At 41.6% G+C, this 20,349-nt stretch overlaps 1 protein-coding gene across 1 annotated transcript; it reads left to right on the forward strand.

Moving 5' to 3' along the window:
* The first annotated feature begins 1,486 nt into the window (after positions 1–1,486).
* Positions 1,487–20,179, forward strand: ULK3 (unc-51 like kinase 3). Its single transcript, XM_072147892.1, has 16 exons — positions 1,487–1,716; positions 7,397–7,537; positions 9,216–9,336; positions 10,473–10,577; positions 10,767–10,910; positions 11,750–11,832; positions 13,771–13,926; positions 14,036–14,141; positions 15,430–15,470; positions 15,619–15,721; positions 16,065–16,129; positions 16,209–16,284; positions 18,772–18,812; positions 19,780–19,821; positions 19,901–19,967; positions 20,072–20,179. The coding sequence occupies exons 1-16, from the start codon at positions 1,621–1,623 to the stop codon at positions 20,086–20,088; spliced, it is 1,404 nt and encodes a 467-aa protein (XP_072003993.1). The 5' UTR covers positions 1,487–1,620; the 3' UTR covers positions 20,089–20,179.
* The last annotated feature ends 170 nt before the right edge of the window (positions 20,180–20,349 follow it).

A 20,349-nucleotide genomic window follows, 5' to 3' on the forward strand; every position in this document is an offset into this window, starting at 1 on the left:
TCATTGTAACAGCCTGTGATGCTAGCATCATTTTAAAAAGAAGGAGGCCATAGATTACAAATATAAGAAGATTACCACAGTCACAGTTCCTGGATCTATGTGTAAGTTCCCCTGGTTTATCATGCTGTAAATGCCCTATAAATGAAGGGCATGGATGCAATTACATCTAATAAATCAAAAAACATTATTGGACCCCAAAAACTTCTTCACCACATACCTTCACTTAAAACGGAACAAAAAAAGTTAGGAGCACCAAAATGTTACCAGTGAAAAGAGCAACTCATCGGGCAAAAAATAAGCCATCAACCGGCTCTGTCAACCGAAAAATCCTAAAGTTATGTCTCTGAAAAAGATTAGTTTTTCTTACGTAAAATTGTAAAAACATTAAGAAACTATATAAATGAGGAAGTTGTAGTAATTCATAGAATAAAGATAATGGGGGACATTTACTATGGTGTTTCCGCCAGTTTTGTGGCGCTCTCACCACATGTTCTGCTCTCAGACCTATTTATTAGCTGTCGGGGACAGAAAAAATGACTTTTTCCGTCTGCTCCGACTCTTCTCCGAAAAGGGGCGTGGCTTTGGCGGAGTGGAAACTCAGACAGAATTAATATGTGTCACAGCCATTTTTGGGCGCTGTAAACTGGCGGAAAGTAGACCAAAAGAAAACTGGTCTAGCAGGGACTGTTGGACATATTTCTGGTGCTCGGGACAGATTTTGGTCCCAGGGACAGAAAATGGTCTCGGGGACAGAAATTGGTCTCGGCGCCAGAAATGTCTCTGCACAGCTCTACAATATTAAATGTGTATCTTCTTTCCGAGAGCAGGTCGGTAACAAAGCCAATGCAGACACCGACACTTTATGTAAATGTCCCCCAATATATTTTTATGGTACGGTTAACAGCCTAAAAAAAGCAAAAAATCAGAAACCAGAATTGATTATTTCTAGCAAGCCTTCATTGGATACATAGCAGTGTGTAAAAGTGCTTGTCAGTAGATATGTGCATATATATTATATCAGCTTTATATTATATATTATTTAGATTTACCCAGAGTGTTAAATGGGCCTCCATAGCTTTTAGTTATGGAAGGCAAAAGATGTCGCAGTTACGGAAACACCCAAGACAGGAGGTCAGTGATATATATTCTTGTATATGACACAAGGTACAACTGCAACTATCTAAACTGTGTGAATGTAGTTTTCTCAGGAACTTTTTGCGTATTTGGCAATAAGCAAAAATACTTGAAAAAACTATTTGCGTTGGAGCCTTGTTAGAATAGAACAGGTGGCGGTCCAAAAATAGATGCTGTTCCTTAACGAGTGACACGCTGGAGGCATGCGGATTGCAAGCAATTCTTAGGTTACTTAGACGAATATAAACTTGAAAACCGCATATGTTTTGTTCACACGAGGTGAACTGCACACATTAGGAATCATGCAGTCACTGTCATACCGCTGTCGTACCACAAGGTGGCGCTATGCTCCGGTTTGTTCCGAGCTTCCTGTTTCTTTCAGGGCAATGAGGAAGTGCAGGGGAGGATGACAGCTCCAGCACCGCATCATGTACCCGCTGTGCGCTGAGGGGGGCACCTACACGGACTGAGGGTGCATGGCACAGCATGGCGGGCTGGGCACCTCCTAGGCTCAGTGACTTTATTCTCACTGATAAGCTTGGCAGCGGCACCTATGCCACCGTGTATAAGGCCTACAGGAAGGTAACCGCGGCTCGGGACGGGCTGGGTTGTGCGGGCAGTGCCCCCCATCTAGTGGTGTCTCCATAGATGCACTGGTGCCAGATGTCCTCAGTAATTGATCAGGAACTTGTATATCTACATGTATAGACTGTGGTTCATGTATACATGTGTGATTATGTCACCTATATAGAGGGGTTTATGTATGCATGTATGATCACATGTCACCTATAGACTGGGGTCCATGTATACATGTATGATCACATGTCACCTATAGACTGGGGTTCATGTATACATGTATGCTCACATGTCACCTATAGACTGGGGTTCATGTATACATGTATGATCACATGTCACCTATAGACTGGGGTTCATGTATACATGTATGATCAAACGTCACCTATAGACTGTGGTTCATGTACACATATATGGTCGCATGTCATCTACAGGCTATGGTTCATATATACATGTAAGATCACATGCCACCTATATACTGGGGTTCATGTGTACATATATGATTACATGTCATCTACAGACTAGGGTTCATGTATATATGTATGATCACATGTCACCTATAGAATGTGGTTCATGTATACATGCATGATCAATCGTCACCTATAGACTGTGATTCATGTACACATGTATGATTATGTCACCTATATAGAGGGTTTTATGTATGCATGTATGATCACATGCCACCTATATACTGGGGTTCATGTATACATGTATGATCACATGTCATCTATATACTGGGGTTCATGTATACATGTATGATCACATGTCATCTATAGACTAGGGTTCATGTATACATGTATGATCACATGTCATCTATAGACTAGGGTTCATGTATACATGTATGATCACATGTCATCTATAGACTAGGGTTCATGTATACATGTATGATCACATGTCATCTATAGACTAGGGTTCATGTATACATGTATGATCACATGTCATCTATAGACTAGGGTTCATGTATACATGTATGATCACGTGTCATCTATAGACTAGGGTTCATGTATACATGTATGATCACGTGTCATCTATAGACTAGGGTTCATGTATACATGTATGATCACGTGTCATCTATAGACTAGGGTTCATGTATACATGTATGATCACGTGTCATCTATAGACTAGGGTTCATGTATACATGTATGATCACGTGTCATCTATAGGCTAGGGTTCATGTATACATGTATGATCACGTGTCATCTATAGGCTAGGGTTCATGTATACATGTATGATCACGTGTCATCTATAGGCTAGGGTTCATGTATACATGTATGATCACGTGTCATCTATAGGCTAGGGTTCATGTATACATGTATGATCACGTGTCATCTATAGGCTAGGGTTCATGTATACATGTATGATCACGTGTCATCTATAGGCTAGGGTTCATGTATACATGTATGATCACGTGTCATCTATAGGCTAGGGTTCATGTATACATGTATGATCACGTGTCATCTATAGGCTAGGGTTCATGTATACATGTATGATCACGTGTCATCTATAGGCTAGGGTTCATGTATACATGTATGATCACGTGTCATCTATAGGCTAGGGTTCATGTATACATGTATGATCACGTGTCATCTATAGGCTAGGGTTCATGTATACATGTATGATCACGTGTCATCTATAGGCTAGGGTTCATGTATACATGTATGATCACGTGTCATCTATAGGCTAGGGTTCATGTATACATGTATGATCACGTGTCATCTATAGGCTAGGGTTCATGTATACATGTATGATCACGTGTCATCTATAGGCTAGGGTTCATGTATACATGTATGATCACGTGTCATCTATAGGCTAGGGTTCATGTATACATGTATGATCACGTGTCATCTATAGGCTAGGGTTCATGTATACATGTATGATCACGTGTCATCTATAGGCTAGGGTTCATGTATACATGTATGATCACGTGTCATCTATAGGCTAGGGTTCATGTATACATGTATGATCACGTGTCATCTATAGGCTAGGGTTCATGTATACATGTATGATCACGTGTCATCTATAGGCTAGGGTTCATGTATACATGTATGATCACGTGTCATCTATAGGCTAGGGTTCATGTATACATGTATGATCACGTGTCATCTATAGGCTAGGGTTCATGTATACATGTATGATCACGTGTCATCTATAGGCTAGGGTTCATGTATACATGTATGATCACGTGTCATCTATAGGCTAGGGTTCATGTATACATGTATGATCACGTGTCATCTATAGGCTAGGGTTCATGTATACATGTATGATCACGTGTCATCTATAGGCTAGGGTTCATGTATACATGTATGATCACGTGTCATCTATAGGCTAGGGTTCATGTATACATGTATGATCACGTGTCATCTATAGGCTAGGGTTCATGTATACATGTATGATCACGTGTCATCTATAGGCTAGGGTTCATGTATACATGTATGATCACGTGTCATCTATAGGCTAGGGTTCATGTATACATGTATGATCACGTGTCATCTATAGGCTAGGGTTCATGTATACATGTATGATCACGTGTCATCTATAGGCTAGGGTTCATGTATACATGTATGATCACGTGTCATCTATAGGCTAGGGTTCATGTATACATGTATGATCACGTGTCATCTATAGGCTAGGGTTCATGTATACATGTATGATCACGTGTCATCTATAGGCTAGGGTTCATGTATACATGTATGATCACGTGTCATCTATAGGCTAGGGTTCATGTATACATGTATGATCACGTGTCATCTATAGGCTAGGGTTCATGTATACATGTATGATCACGTGTCATCTATAGGCTAGGGTTCATGTATACATGTATGATCACGTGTCATCTATAGGCTAGGGTTCATGTATACATGTATGATCACGTGTCATCTATAGGCTAGGGTTCATGTATACATGTATGATCACGTGTCATCTATAGGCTAGGGTTCATGTATACATGTATGATCACGTGTCATCTATAGGCTAGGGTTCATGTATACATGTATGATCACGTGTCATCTATAGGCTAGGGTTCATGTATACATGTATGATCACGTGTCATCTATAGGCTAGGGTTCATGTATACATGTATGATCACGTGTCATCTATAGGCTAGGGTTCATGTATACATGTATGATCACGTGTCATCTATAGGCTAGGGTTCATGTATACATGTATGATCACGTGTCATCTATAGGCTAGGGTTCATGTATACATGTATGATCACGTGTCATCTATAGGCTAGGGTTCATGTATACATGTATGATCACGTGTCATCTATAGGCTAGGGTTCATGTATACATGTATGATCACGTGTCATCTATAGGCTAGGGTTCATGTATACATGTATGATCACGTGTCATCTATAGGCTAGGGTTCATGTATACATGTATGATCACGTGTCATCTATAGGCTAGGGTTCATGTATACATGTATGATCACGTGTCATCTATAGGCTAGGGTTCATGTATACATGTATGATCACGTGTCATCTATAGGCTAGGGTTCATGTATACATGTATGATCACGTGTCATCTATAGGCTAGGGTTCATGTATACATGTATGATCACGTGTCATCTATAGGCTAGGGTTCATGTATACATGTATGATCACGTGTCATCTATAGGCTAGGGTTCATGTATACATGTATGATCACGTGTCATCTATAGACTAGGGTTCATGTATACATGTATGATCACGTGTCATCTATAGACTAGGGTTCATGTATACATGTATGATCACGTGTCATCTATAGACTAGGGTTCATGTATACATGTATGATCACGTGTCATCTATAGACTAGGGTTCATGTATACATGTATGATCACGTGTCATCTATAGACTAGGGTTCATGTATACATGTATGATCACGTGTCATCTATAGACTAGGGTTCATGTATACATGTATGATCACGTGTCATCTATAGACTAGGGTTCATGTATACATGTATGATCACGTGTCATCTATAGACTAGGGTTCATGTATACATGTATGATCACGTGTCATCTATAGACTAGGGTTCATGTATACATGTATGATCACGTGTCATCTATAGACTAGGGTTCATGTATACATGTATGATCACGTGTCATCTATAGACTAGGGTTCATGTATACATGTATGATCACGTGTCATCTATAGACTAGGGTTCATGTATACATGTATGATCACGTGTCATCTATAGACTAGGGTTCATGTATACATGTATGATCACGTGTCATCTATAGACTAGGGTTCATGTATACATGTATGATCACGTGTCATCTATAGACTAGGGTTCATGTATACATGTATGATCACGTGTCATCTATAGACTAGGGTTCATGTATACATGTATGATCACGTGTCATCTATAGACTAGGGTTCATGTATACATGTATGATCACGTGTCATCTATAGACTAGGGTTCATGTATACATGTATGATCACGTGTCATCTATAGACTAGGGTTCATGTATACATGTATGATCACGTGTCATCTATAGACTAGGGTTCATGTATACATGTATGATCACGTGTCATCTATAGACTAGGGTTCATGTATACATGTATGATCACGTGTCATCTATAGACTAGGGTTCATGTATACATGTATGATCACGTGTCATCTATAGACTAGGGTTCATGTATACATGTATGATCACGTGTCATCTATAGACTAGGGTTCATGTATACATGTATGATCACGTGTCATCTATAGACTAGGGTTCATGTATACATGTATGATCACGTGTCATCTATAGACTAGGGTTCATGTATACATGTATGATCACGTGTCATCTATAGACTAGGGTTCATGTATACATGTATGATCACGTGTCATCTATAGACTAGGGTTCATGTATACATGTATGATCACGTGTCATCTATAGACTAGGGTTCATGTATACATGTATGATCGCGTGTCATCTATAGACTAGGGTTCATGTATACATGTATGATCGCATGTCATCTATAGACAAGGGTTCATGTATACATGTATAATCACATGCCACCTATATACTGGGGTTCATGTATACATGTATGATCACATGTCATCTGTAGACTAGGGTTCATATATACATGTATGATCACATGCCACCTATATACTGGGGTTAATGTATACATGTTTGATCACATGCCACCTATATACTGGGTTTAATGTATAAGCAAACATCACCTATAGATTGTGGTTAATGTATACATGTATGATCACATGTCATCTATATACTGGGGTTAATGTATACATGTATGATCACATGTCATCTATAGACTAGGGTTCATGTATACATGTATGATCACATGTCATCTATATACTGGGGTTAATGTATACATGTATGATCACATGCCACCTATATACTGGGGTTCATGTATACATGTATGATCACATGTCATTTATACGCTTAGGTTCATGTGTGTTCTGCTCTAATGTATGTACCTACACGTATGATCACATGTCCTCTTCAGACCTGGCTTCATGTAGGCTCTGCCCTCAGGTCCACAGGAGTTTATATAATCTTATTTTCAAGTCTTCACATAGAAGTCTAGAACTCCACCAGGTCCGGATCTAACGGTTCTAGCACAAAACAAGAGGAAGAAGAAACTTGAAGTTTATTCATTCATAAATTGTGTGCATTTCAACTAACTTTATTTATAGTAATTATTACCATTTTGATTACTATTATAAAATCAGCGTATATTCTTCTCTCCTCTCTCGGCAGCACAACACACGTGAAGTAGTGGCTATAAAATGCGTCAGCAAGAAAAGCCTTAATAAAGCTTCTGTGGAAAACTTACTGACAGAAATTGAAATCCTAAAAACTGTCCATCACCCACATATCCTTGAGCTGAAGGACTTCCAGGTCAGCCATGGCAATGTCTGTGCTATGCCACTATTTAGTATTACAATGTTATTCCTTGTATTGATTTTTAGGTACCGTATATATTCGACCCGAGTATAAGCCAAGGTACCTAATTTTAACTTAAAAAACTGGGAAAAACTATAGACTCAAGTGTAAGCCAAAGGTGGGAAATGCATTGGTCACAGTCTCCCGAGTATATAGCCATTGCCTGCCCCTTGTATATAGCCAGCAGCCCCCTTGTATATAGCCATTGCCTGCCCCTTGTACATAGCCAGCAGCCCCATTGTACATAGCCAGCAGCCCCCTTGTATATAGCCAGCAGCCCCCTTGTACATAGCCAGCAGCCCCCTTGTATATAGCCAGCAGCCCCCTTGTATATAGCCAGCAGCCCCCTTGTATATAGCCAGCAGCCCCCTTGTATATAGCCAGCAGCCCCCTTGTATATAGCCAGCAGCCCCCTTGTATATAGCCAGCAGCCCCCTTGTATATAGCCAGCAGCCCCCTTGTATATAGCCAGCAGCCCCCTTGTATATAGCCAGCAGCCCCCTTGTATATAGCCAGCAGCCCCCTTGTATATAGCCAGCAGCCCCCTTGTATATAGCCAGCAGCCCCCTTGTATATAGCCAGCAGCCCCCTTGTATACAGCCTGCCTCTCAGTATGTAGCCAGTGCCTGCCCCTCAGTATATGGCCAGTGCCTGCCCCTCAGTATGTGGCCAGTGCCTGCCCCTCAGTATGTGGCCAGTGCCTGCCCCTCAGTATGTGGCCAGTGCCTGCCCCTCAGTATGTGGCCAGTGCCTGCCCCTCAGTATGTGGCCAGTGCCTGCCCCTCAGTATATGGCCAGTGCCTGCCCCTCAGTATATGGCCAGTGCCTGCCCCTCAGTATATGGCCAGGGCCTGCCCCTCAGTATAAGGCCAGCGCCTGCCCCTCAGTATAAGGCCAGCGCCTGCCCCTCAGTATGCGGCCAGCGCCTGCCCCTCAGTATGCGGCCAGCGCCTGCCCCTCAGTATGCGGCCAGCGCCTGCCCCTCAGTATGCGGCCAGCGCCTGCCCCTCAGTATGCGGCCAGCGCCTGCCCCTCAGTATGCGGCCAGCGCCTGCCCCTCAGTATGCGGCCAGCGCCTGCCCCTCAGTATGCGGCCAGCGCCTGCCCCTCAGTATGCGGCCAGCGCCTGCCCCTCAGTATGCGGCCAGCGCCTGCCCCTCAGTATGCGGCCATTGACTCGAGTATAAGCCAAGTTAGGGATTTTCAGCACATTTTTTTGCTGAGAGCAGAGAGCGGGGATACAGGTGAGCCATCAGAAGGACCCTGTGTTGGGGTTCACACTGCAGCCTGCAATGTATGAGAATAGATGTAGGAAGTCAAACTGTTGTAAATTTTTAATAAACCTAAATTTCAAATATTATTTCCATCCATAAATATGTGCATCTCATTAAAAATAAATCTTTTTATATTTTTATAATACCTATTTTTTGAATGGAAACCCAAAGGTGACACAACCTTTTGTAGCAGGATGCTCTGCATGGCCACACTGGAGGAATAATGTGATATTACACTGTAGCCATTCATATATATGGACGTCCATGTAATAATTTGTGGTGTAATACAGAAGCGTTCTGCCCCTCTGATATTCACTGGCTTTTCACTTGCATATTCTGAATGGGTTGTTGTTTCACAGTGGGACCGAGATTACATATTCCTGATCACCGAGTACTGTGCTGGAGGAGACCTGTCACGATTTATCAGAACACGTCGTATTCTTCCAGAGAAGGTTACCAAGATTTTCCTTCAGCAACTTGGTAGCAGATTTTTTTTATTATTGTAGATGTTATATACAGACATTACTGTAAACAGAGTTTTCCTTCTTATCTGGTTTGCCAGAATAGACAAGTGTTGGATCTCTGAGGGTCTGACCCATCACAATCATTAGAAAGGGGTTGGGGGTTTCCTGCTCTGACACCACTATAGTTACTTGTATGGGAATGCTCAGATTGCAGGAGATACTATTCCCATAAAAGGGTATGGTGTCACAACCAAAACCAAGAAGGTTACAGTCCTGAATTGTGCAAATTGTTTTATGCTGATGTATCTGCTTTTTCACAGACTGAATAAGTCCCTTTTACATTTATGCAAGTAAAAAAAAGAAGCATTAGTACTGCTTTACTACCAATGTAGATGTTAGGATCTGGGTGAAGTGGTAGGTGACAGGTAGGTGCGTCACCATATTGGTTAGGGATTAGAGATGAGCAAGTATACTCGTCCGAGTATACTGCTCGGTCGAGTATTAGCATACTCGGACCGGCTCGTTACTCGGACGAGTATTTCCCCTGCTCGCAATCGAGCATTAAATTAAGTGAAGAACAGTGAAGAACAGTGTTTTTATTGTTTAATAAAATTTTACAGATGTTTCCTGATGTTTTGCTTGTAAGAACACATTGAAATAACACTATTCTTCACTTTGCAGGTGTTCGCGCGTGTTTCCCGCTAGGTTCGGAGATGTTCGGAACATCTGGAATGTGAAGAATATTGTTCTTTCAATGTGTTCTGCACTTAAATGGTCCTGTATTCACTGATTTTAATGTTTTAATTCTATTCTTCACATTGCAGGTGTTCGCGCGTGTCCGATCCGATCTGGGATATTTAATTAAGCACTGTTCTTTTACTGTTCTGTTTTAGCAAAAAAATGACTTCAATGGGGCTCGTTATTCGAGACGAGCACTCGAGCATCTGGAAAAGTTCATCTCGAATAACGAGCACCCGAGCATTTTAGTGCTCGCTCATCTCTAGTAGGGATCATTTCTGAGTCACACTCTTGATTGAGAAATCAAACTGAAACAATTCTATTACAGTGATGCTGAATATTTATAAATGTACTTACTGTAAGGACTACGCAAAACATTAAAGTAACTTACTATTTCTTTCTTCTTTTGTTTAGCAAGTGCCTTGAAGTTTCTTTATGAGAGAAACATTTCACACTTGGATCTGAAGCCTCAAAATATTCTACTTTGTAGCCTTGATAGGCCCCACCTAAAGCTTGCTGGTGAGTGTGAGCATCCTCTACCTACAATCCCCTTACGGCAGATATCAATGAACAGATGGATTTGGAGTATTGGAACTCAATGTCCTGCAAGATATAGACCAGTGCAGAGGTGTCTATAAGCGCCTGGCTAAAACTGCAATGAAAATTTACTAACTCTATTTTGTCTTGTTTATTTTATCGCTCCTCCAGATTTTGGTTTTGCCCAGCACATGACATGCCAGGATGAGGCTCAATCACTACGAGGGTCTCCTCTGTATATGGCCCCTGAGATGGTCTGCAGTAAGCACTATGATGCCCGAGTTGACCTCTGGTCTGTGGGGGTAATTCTGTATGGTATGAAGTCTCTATCATTATACATTGAATGATAAGCATAATACATAATGCTAGTAATTGTATATTCTTGTACCTTGTGTACTCATAAGTTGCATGTTATATTACATAAATTTTTGTAACATACCACAGTTTAAAGGGTTTTACCAACTTTAACAACTATCCCTATCCAATGGCCTGTACTCTGCTATCTCCAGCTGTCCCATAGAACTGAATTGAGTGGCACTGTGCACATGCGATGGAGTGTGTCCCTATTCGCATAACCCCACAGATCCTGTTTCACTGGCAAGGATATCCGATATCACACAACCTCTTTAAGTAGGAATTAAGTGTTAAATACGGGACACCCACTTTATCACCTATACACATCCTAGGGGATAAGTGTCTGGTCTCTGGTTGCTCCACTACTGGACTCCCACTTATCTGTCCGCAGTTTGAATGTTGGGACTATAGCGCTTATAGCCTTTTTAATGGGCCGCATATAAGGGTGCAGCCACACGTTCAGTTTTTCAGATGTAGTTTTTGAAGCCAAAAGTCGGTGGGGATCATAATGGGTCAGGAGTTATTTTTAAGAAGAGCTACTAATCCTCTATTTTCACTCCACTCCTGGTTTGGGCATCAAAGCTGCATCTGAAAAACTGAACGTATAACCGCACCCTCAAGCCATTTTCATTGTACTTCATGACATATGTGTGATTCTAATTGTGTTTTATGGAGACAGAAGTGATGTTTCCCTTTGAGGGTGTACTGAGAATTATATAGCCGCCTTTGTTCAGGAAGATGTATCATGTGTCCTGCTTTCATTCCTGTGCACGTCTTCTCTCACTTCTCTTTTATCTCAGAGGCTTTATTTGGGAGAGCACCCTTTGCATCTAGGTCATTTTCAGAACTGGAAGAAAAGATAAGAAGCAGCCAAAGTATAGAGGTAAGATATGTAATGCAGCTAAAGGACTCTAGTATTCTTGCAGTAAAGATATCAAGCATCGCTAGTGCTACTTCATACCTGTGGAGTCTGCTGTAGCTACAAAGCGATGTAATTACCAAATTACTGGCACATTATTGCAGAAATACAGGAGGCTGAATTGGGTGAAATCATACCGCTTGATACATCGATTATCTCCTTTTGGTTAAAATAATTAAAGTAAACATCCAACAATGAGGCATTCATGTGCTTATACATAATACATTTTCATGGATGTGTCATGGCATGTGTATGCTCAGTCTGAATATCTCTAAAGGCCAATATTCACTGAACTGCATATGGCTGCACAACTGAAACAAGTGGTCAATTGTTCTCTCAGCCTATTTCAGTGTAATATGTGCAGCCATCTTTATAGTTATCAAACTTGGAGTCCATCACTTAGGCCAGTGGTAGCGAACCTGTGGAGCTGGTGCCAGAGGAGCCCTCTCTGTGGGCACCCAAGCCATCAACCTCAATAGTTCAACAGACAGGATTCAAGGCATCCTCCTGCGGTCTGAGGAAGTCCAGGACATTCCGCGTTAAGTGCTATTTTAAAGCATCAGATCCTGGGCTGCCTGGGACTAAAGGAGAAGGGAAAAGGCGTGGTCAGAGTTGGATTATCATTGTAGCTCCTGTTTCAGGTCACACAATTCTTAAACCGATTTCTCCTCCTTTCTACTCTATTGGAGTCCTTAGTGAGCCATTTTACAAAATATAAGCAGGTTGTCATTGTAGTTTGGGCAATCGGTGTCTAAAAGGTTCGCAATCACTGTCTTAGGCCATAACCTTAACCCCTTCACACTCTTCACACACTATGAAGGATGTATGAAGAGGGCTCACGGGCTGAGTCCTCTTCATACAGAGATGGGCTTTGCTGCATCTCTGCAGCAAAGATCCATCACTAACACCCGCGATCGGTGCTTGCACTGATCGTGGGTGTTAACCTTTTCTTTGCCGCCGGCGCCGCCATCTTTCCTACGATCGTCGCTCCCCCGAACGTCATCGTTTGACCCGAGGCTGAACGGCTTCTGCCTATTCATTACAATGAGCCAGTGGCTCTTGTACCCTTGAGGGTCTAAGAAATAGTGAAAAAAAAAGAAGTTTAAAAAATGTACAAAATTAATAAAATATTAAAAGTTCAAATCACCCCCCTTTCCCTAGAACTGATATAAAAACATAAAAACAGTAAAAATCACAGACACATTAGGTATCACCGCGTCCCAAAATGCCCGATCTATCAAAATATAAAAACGGTTATAGCCGGTGGTAACCTCTGGGACGGCAAATGGCGCCCAAATGTCTGAAACGCAACTTTTACACCTTTTTACATGACATAAAAAATTATCAAAATGTTGCACAGTCCTCAAAATGGTAGCAATGAAAACGTCGGCTTATTTAGCAAAAAAATGACCTCACACATCTCCGTAAACCAAAGTATGAAAAATGTGTTAGCGTCAGACGATGGCAAAAAATGTTTTTTCTATTTTGTACACGTTTAATTTTTGGAAATGTATTAAAACGCAATAAAACCTGTATAAATTTGGTATCACCGCGATCATACCGAACCTAAGAATAAAGTAGAGATGTCATTTGGAGTTCAGAGTAAAAACTGAGCCCACAAGAACGTGACGCACACACATTTTTTTTTTTCAATTTTTCCACATTTGGAATTTTTTTCCGGCTTCTGACTACATGGCAGGGAATAATAAATCACATCACAGGAAAGTAAAATTTGTTACACACAAAATAAGCCCTCACACAGGTCTGTACATGGAAAAATGAAAAAGTTGGATTTTTGAAGGTTGAGAGCGAGATATGAGCGAAAATACCCTGCGTCCTTAAGGGGTTAAAAATGTGACAGTAACAGCTTACTGAACCCAATTTTTGTTTCTCCTTGTGTAGCTCCCAACAAGACCACGGGTTTCCCTAGAATGTCGTGATTTACTTCAGCGGCTGCTGGTAAGAGACCCAGATCAGCGAATTTCTTTCCCGGATTTCTTCAACCATTCATTTGTGGACCTAGAGCACATGCCATGTGCAGAGTCTTTGCAGAAAGCTGTAAGTATCTGGATTTTGCTGTGCATTGTTTTCACCTCTATATGTTACTATTTTTGCATTTGTTATTTAGATGTCTACCACAATCTTTACATTCTTTATTTTTATATAGGCCGCCTTTGTTGTGGAAGCAGTAGAGAAGGATGGAGCTGGGGAGCATTCTGCTGCCCTCACATTGTACTGCCGAGCTCTGGAATACTTCATCCCTGCCCTGCACTGTAACTATTCACTTCATTTATTCAGCATTAAGGCGACCTGTCATGAGGATTTAGGCCACAAGCCATCACCAACCTGTCCATGATGGTGACAGGATCACAATGATGTATTCTGGAAGATTCAAGATTAAAGGGGTATTCCGGGAATGTGAACGTCTGACACAAGAACCCATGATGATATAAATAAATGAATATAACAATACTCAATGTCATTAGTCACAAAACGGAGCTAAAATAATATGATTTTATGATTTACAAAATTTATGGCCTCTCTAAAGTAGGTGGAGTTATCACTAAGATGGCCGCCACTGGAAACTACAAGTTCCATGATCCTTTTGTTCTCAGTAACTCCTCCTACCACTTATGCTCTGCTAACAGTGATAATGTAACAGGTTTTCTTGCTCTGTTACCATAGTAATGATGTGTAACTGCCATCACCACAACACTGACCATACTGGATGCACTGCAACCAACCGACTACAGCCAAATATAGTGGTGATCACATGACCTGCCCAGACAGGTAAAGGACATGTGATGTGGACATGTGACCAGCGGCCATCTTCTTTTCTGCGATGGACCGCGCGGAGGAAATTAACGGACTGATTAAAGGGCCAGTAGCATTTTAATTCTCCATCACAGTCTATGTCACCAGCATTTTCTGCTAAGGGGAGCAAACTTTTAAATAACAACTAATTACACATTGGGGCAGATTTATCAAGTGTCTGAAAGTCAGAATATTTCTAGTCGCCCATGGCAACCAATTGCAGCTCAGCTTTCATTTTACCAGTGCTCATGAATACTTAATAGGAGAGCTGTGATTGGTTGCCATGGGCAACTAGAAATATTCTGACTTTCAGACACTTGATAAATCTGCCCCATTAGCTTCTATTTTGAGTGCCCACTTGTGTATGAATTATGCTGATTCCTGGAATACCCCTTTAAGCAGAAAAATAAAGTTATTCAAATTACCTATAAGAAGTCATTGAGGCTGAGAAGAGTCATCCAGACCTGACCGCTCCCGCCTTTATCATCACATGTCTCTCAGTTTCCATGCACCCCACCTAGGACCAATCAAGAACATAGTAGCAAGAGAAGTCAATTGGCTGCATTGGCTGTTCGGCCACCAATCCGGCAATACGTCTGGGTCATCTGCTCATCTGTATTTGTGAGCCTAAATTCTCATAACTGGTTACCTTTAATTCACCTTATGCAATTTTTTTGCTCTACATGAATTTTATGTTTAGTTTTATCATTTGGAATACCTGTATAACTATTGTATTGTTTCTTGTAGATGAAACAGATGTTCGTCGGAAAGAAGTCATCCGCTCTAAGGTTTGACCTCAGTGCCTGATCTTTGATCTACCTGCGAGCCTAGTGTATGATAAAATGCACCCTAGGTTTAGGATGTAGTATTCAGCTTAGAAGTGAGCTCGTAATATTGGCTTCCTCTGAGTAAAGTATGAATTTGTACATACTGCAGGTTTGTCAGTATGTCTCCAGAGCGGAGGAGTTAAAGGTCCTAGTGTCCTCTAATAATAAGAGCCTACTGCAACAGGGTATATCCTCTCGGGAACTCTTGAAAGGTGAGATCCAGGCAGCTCAGAATAACCTATACTTTCATACTGATACTGTATGTGTATTTTCTTGTGTGTGTTTGTAAATGTATGAGACAAACAACAGTGAATATAAAATAAGTAGTAAACCTAAACTGTAATTTGAGTAAGTCCATACTTACACGTGTACCTGACAATACACTGGGTCTCTTACCAAGAAGCCGTGCTATGAATACAGTACGGGACAGAGTTCTCATATTGAAGAAATGGACAGAAAGATTCTCAATGTTTTCATTAAAGTATTGCTTCTATGTTGTTTTCTTGCTTCTATTTGGCCTAATTTAACCCACACATTTTTAATACTTTAATAAAGAGATGTCTCAGGACAAGCCACGTCTGTTTGCTGCTTTGGATGTGGCCTCGGCTGCAGTAGTGAAGGTATGAAGTAGAAGAAATAACAGAAGAGAGCATCTGTTGGAAGCTTCTTCCATTACTTGTATTGTCAATATCCCTGCAGGATGAAGAAGGTATGGCTGCAGATGCCCTGGATCTCTACCAGCAGAGCCTGGGGGAATTGATACTAATGCTATCTGGTAAGTGGAAATAACAATCACCATTATTAAGTAATAAAGGAAGAAGCTTACAAGTGATGGCACTTTCTCTGCTGACGTGGACCTTCCATATAAACATAATTATACAATTCTAGTACAAATTAATTATTAATTTTCTGGACAGATATTTGATAAATAACGGTTTGTGTCATAAAACATTTATTTTGCCAAAAATGAATGGCCTAGTACAGCGGTCTTCAACCTGGGCTGCAGCCAAAAATGTAAAATTGGAGAAAATAAATCGGTACTTACCTCCGGTGCTCCTCTTCATCCCACGGCCATGGCTTCTTGTGTCCTCGGCTTCCCGGCAGTCTATGGATGCACGTATCCGCTATGATATCCTCAGCTGGCGACATGGCTGTGACATAGCAGGTGCACGCTGGCAGAGAGACTAGAAGTGGCCTTGGTACACTCTGCCGAGAGGCTGTGGCTAGAGGGAGACGAAACCACGGTGTGAAGAGGAGCACTGGAGGTTAGTGTTGGCTTAAACATTTTTATGAGGCCTCCGCTGTGGGCATTTCATTAGGGGGGGCCGAGGAGGCTGCTGCGGACATTTAATTAACGAGGGAGACTTCTGCAGACATTTCATTAGTGAGGGGAGACTGCTGAACAGTTTATTGAAGAATAGCAGCTGCATTTCCCACCCTGGGCTTATACTTGAGGCTAAGTTTTCCCAGTTTTTTTTGTGGTAAAATCAAGTCCCTCGGTTTACACACAGGTTGGTTTACACTTACGTATACACTCACCGGCCACTTTATTAGGTACTAGTAACGGGTTGGACCCCCTTTTGCCTTCAGAACTGCCTCAATTCTTCGTGGCATAGATTCAAAAAGGTGCTGGAAGCATTCCTCAGAGATTTTGGTCCATATTGACATGATGGCATCACACAGTTGCCGCAGATTTGTCGGCTGCACATCCATGATGCGAATCTCCCGTTCCACCACATCCCAAAGATGCTCTATTGGATTGAGATCTGGTGACTGTGGAGGCCATTTGAGTACAGTGAACTCATTGACATGTTCAACAAACCAGTCTGAGATGATTCCAGCTTTATGACATGGCGCATTATCCTGCTGAAAGTAGCCATCAGATGTTACAGGGTACATTGTGGTCATAAAGGGATGGACATGGTCATCAACAATACTCAGGTAGGCTGTGGCATTGCAACGATGCTCAATTGGTACCAAGGGGCCCAAAGAGTGCCAAGAAAATATTCCCCACACCATGACACCACCACCACCAGCCTGAACCGTTGATACAAGGCAGGATGGATCCATGCTTTCATGTTGTTGACGCCAAATTCTGACCCTACCATCCGAATGTCGCAGCAGAAATCGAGATTCATCAGACCAGGCAACGTTTTTCCAATCTTCTACTGTCCAATTTCGATGAGCTTGTGCAAATTGTAGCCTCAGTTTCCTGTTCTTAGCTGAAAGGAGTGGCACCCGGTGTGGTCTTCTGCTGCTGTAGCCCATCTGCCTCAAAGTTCGACGTCCTGTGCATTCAGAGATGCTCTTCTGCCTACCTTGGTTGTAACGGGTGGCGATTTGAGTCACTGTTGCCTTTCTATCAGCTCGAACCAGTCTGCCCATTCTCCTGTGACCTCTGGCATCAACAAGGCATTTCCGCCCACAGAACTGCCGCTCACTGGATGTTTTTTTCTTTTTCGGAACATTCTCTGTAAACCCTAGAGATGGTTGTGCGTGAAAATCCCAGTAGATCAGCAGTTTCTGAAATGCTCAGACCAGCCCTTCTGGAACCAACAACCGTGCCACGTTCAAAGGCACTCAAATCACCTTTCTTCCCCATAGTGATGCTCGGTTTGAACTGCAGGAGATTGTCTTGACCATGTCTACATGCCTAAATGCACTGAGTTGCCGCCATGTGATTGGCTGATTAGAAATTAAGTGTTAACGAGCAGTTGGACAGTTGTAGCTAATAAAGTGGCCGGTGAGTGTATATGCAATGTATATTTTCTCCTCACAGTGAAAAGCCCAAAGTCAAGGGGACATTATGGGAGTGTGAGAGGCTATAAAAAAGGGGTATTATAATGTCCCCTTTTCTGAAGCTGTCTTCTTATCAAGAGATTGATAAAGGGGCACTATAGAGAGCGGCTACATAAAAGGGGGCAGCTGCAGGAAAGGGGGCATGTTAGATCAGGGGCTGCAGGAAATGGGTCATTATTTGGGTTGGGATTACATTTGGACTATTTGCAGGGCACACAATTATTTTCCAGGGTCCATGGTAAGCCTGGTCCATGGAAACATTTTTTTGGTTGCAGCCGGTTCCCAGATACAAAAAGGTTGGAGAACACTGCTCTAGTAGACATATGGCCTTGCATGACTTTTTGCTTGCCTGTCTACTATTGATGGACTCTCTAGAACATTTTATAATGAAACTATGATTGTGTGTAGGGGAAGACTTTATACATAAACTGATTTAATCTGTTTTCTTTTGGGTCTCTTGTAGCTGAACCAGCTGGAAGAAGGCGGGAGCTACTACATGCAGAAGTGAGTGTAATAGACTAATAGTAATGAAGATAGAGGGAAATATCAACTGAAGGAAAGATGTTATTTTCCATTTTTAAATCTACTATATATCCTGAAGTTTACCGCTCACAAAACCACCTCTGATCCGTTGTATAATAGATGTGATGGACACGCAGGTGCACAAGCCGTCATTATTACACAACTCCAATTACTCTCAGTGATAATAATGGCTCCTGCAGCTTCCTGTCCATCACATCACCATGGACAGATTTCTATCCACTGGAAGTAAACAAAGAGTGTCCTGTAGCAGGACAGCAAGCAGAGATCTAGCAAACTGTGAGGATTTGATACAGAAAGTATATTGGAAACCATATCGAATATTTGCTCAAAGTGCACAACCCCTTTAAATGTATTTATAGTGGCACCTAGTGTGTAAGAGGCTGTCTCATACTTTCGCCGCCAGTAGATTTCGGGAGAAAGATTGGGCATATATGATCTTAACATGCCCAATCATTTGTTGTCAAAGGAAGCAATCCACCGCCATTGAGTTTTGACTTTTTCCCCTCTCCCCATTGAAACATTGACAACCCATAGTTACAGACAGACCCCTCTGACCTCTGGTGAAGTTTCTGAATGCTTTACTATAGTCCCAGACTGCAACAATCAGCTGTAAGGTGTCTGTAATGAAGCTTTTTTGATAATCCTTGGACCCATTACAGCAAAAAATGTTTAAACTTCAATTGTCACTGGGGCCAAAAATTCTTTTTGTCTGGATCTACAATTATAAAATATACAGTTTCAACTTGCATACAAATTCAACTTAAGAACAAACCTCCGGACCCTATCTTGTACGTAACCCGGGGACTGCCTGTATACTGATAATGTTTGTGTGTCCTCTTCTGGTCTTGATCTTATAAGTTATTTGCTTGCTGTGTGTGGGCATTGTGTGTTCTCCATCTTCTCTTGATGTAATGTGCTTCTTCCACAGATTCAGACACTAATGAAGCGGGCAGAGTTTCTAAAGGAACAGGTAAGTAAAGTACAATAACACTCCATATCTTCTCTGTAGGATTTATGTTTAGATGATCTTCTCTCTGCTCTTGTCACAGATGAAAACTTCGGATTGGAATTCTGAATCTCTCGGACAGGAGATTCTCTCAGAGTCTGTGCGAAGCTGTGAGTCTATAATTTTTTCTACTTTTGCCCTGCTGACTCTATGATATACTGTAGTTTGCTTGTATAATCATTGTGTAATGATAAAATGTCCTTCTCTTTTCCAGCATGTTCTCTGCAATAGGTGTAGTGTGGGACAAGAACATGGATGGGATTCACAGCGTATGGTTATTTGTCTTAGTAATATTATGTAAATTAAATTATTTTCCACTCCTGCTGCTTGATTTTTTTGTGTCATATTAATCTCCACTAAAGCTACAAAGATCTCTCCAGAAATGTTAGATATGCCTGTAATTGTCACTAGTATACATAAACATACTTGTACTGCTATATATCTACCATAGTGGTTGTCGGCTGTTCACTTCTAGCTGTTTCTTATTCCGGA

Source organism: Engystomops pustulosus, chromosome 4, assembly GCF_040894005.1.
Source record: "Engystomops pustulosus chromosome 4, aEngPut4.maternal, whole genome shotgun sequence".
Lineage (NCBI taxonomy): Eukaryota > Metazoa > Chordata > Amphibia > Anura > Leptodactylidae > Engystomops > Engystomops pustulosus.

Bases quoted from the DNA above. Each gene is read 5' to 3' on its own strand.
- ULK3 (XM_072147892.1), top strand. From the start codon at position 1,621: ATGGCGGGCTGGGCACCTCCTAGGCTCAGTGACTTTATTCTCACTGAT. The intron at 1,717-7,396 runs GTAACCGCGGCT...CTCTCTCGGCAG, and splicing joins TGTATAAGGCCTACAGGAAG to CACAACACACGTGAAGTAGT. The intron at 16,285-18,771 runs GTAAGTGGAAAT...GGTCTCTTGTAG, and splicing joins ATTGATACTAATGCTATCTG to CTGAACCAGCTGGAAGAAGG.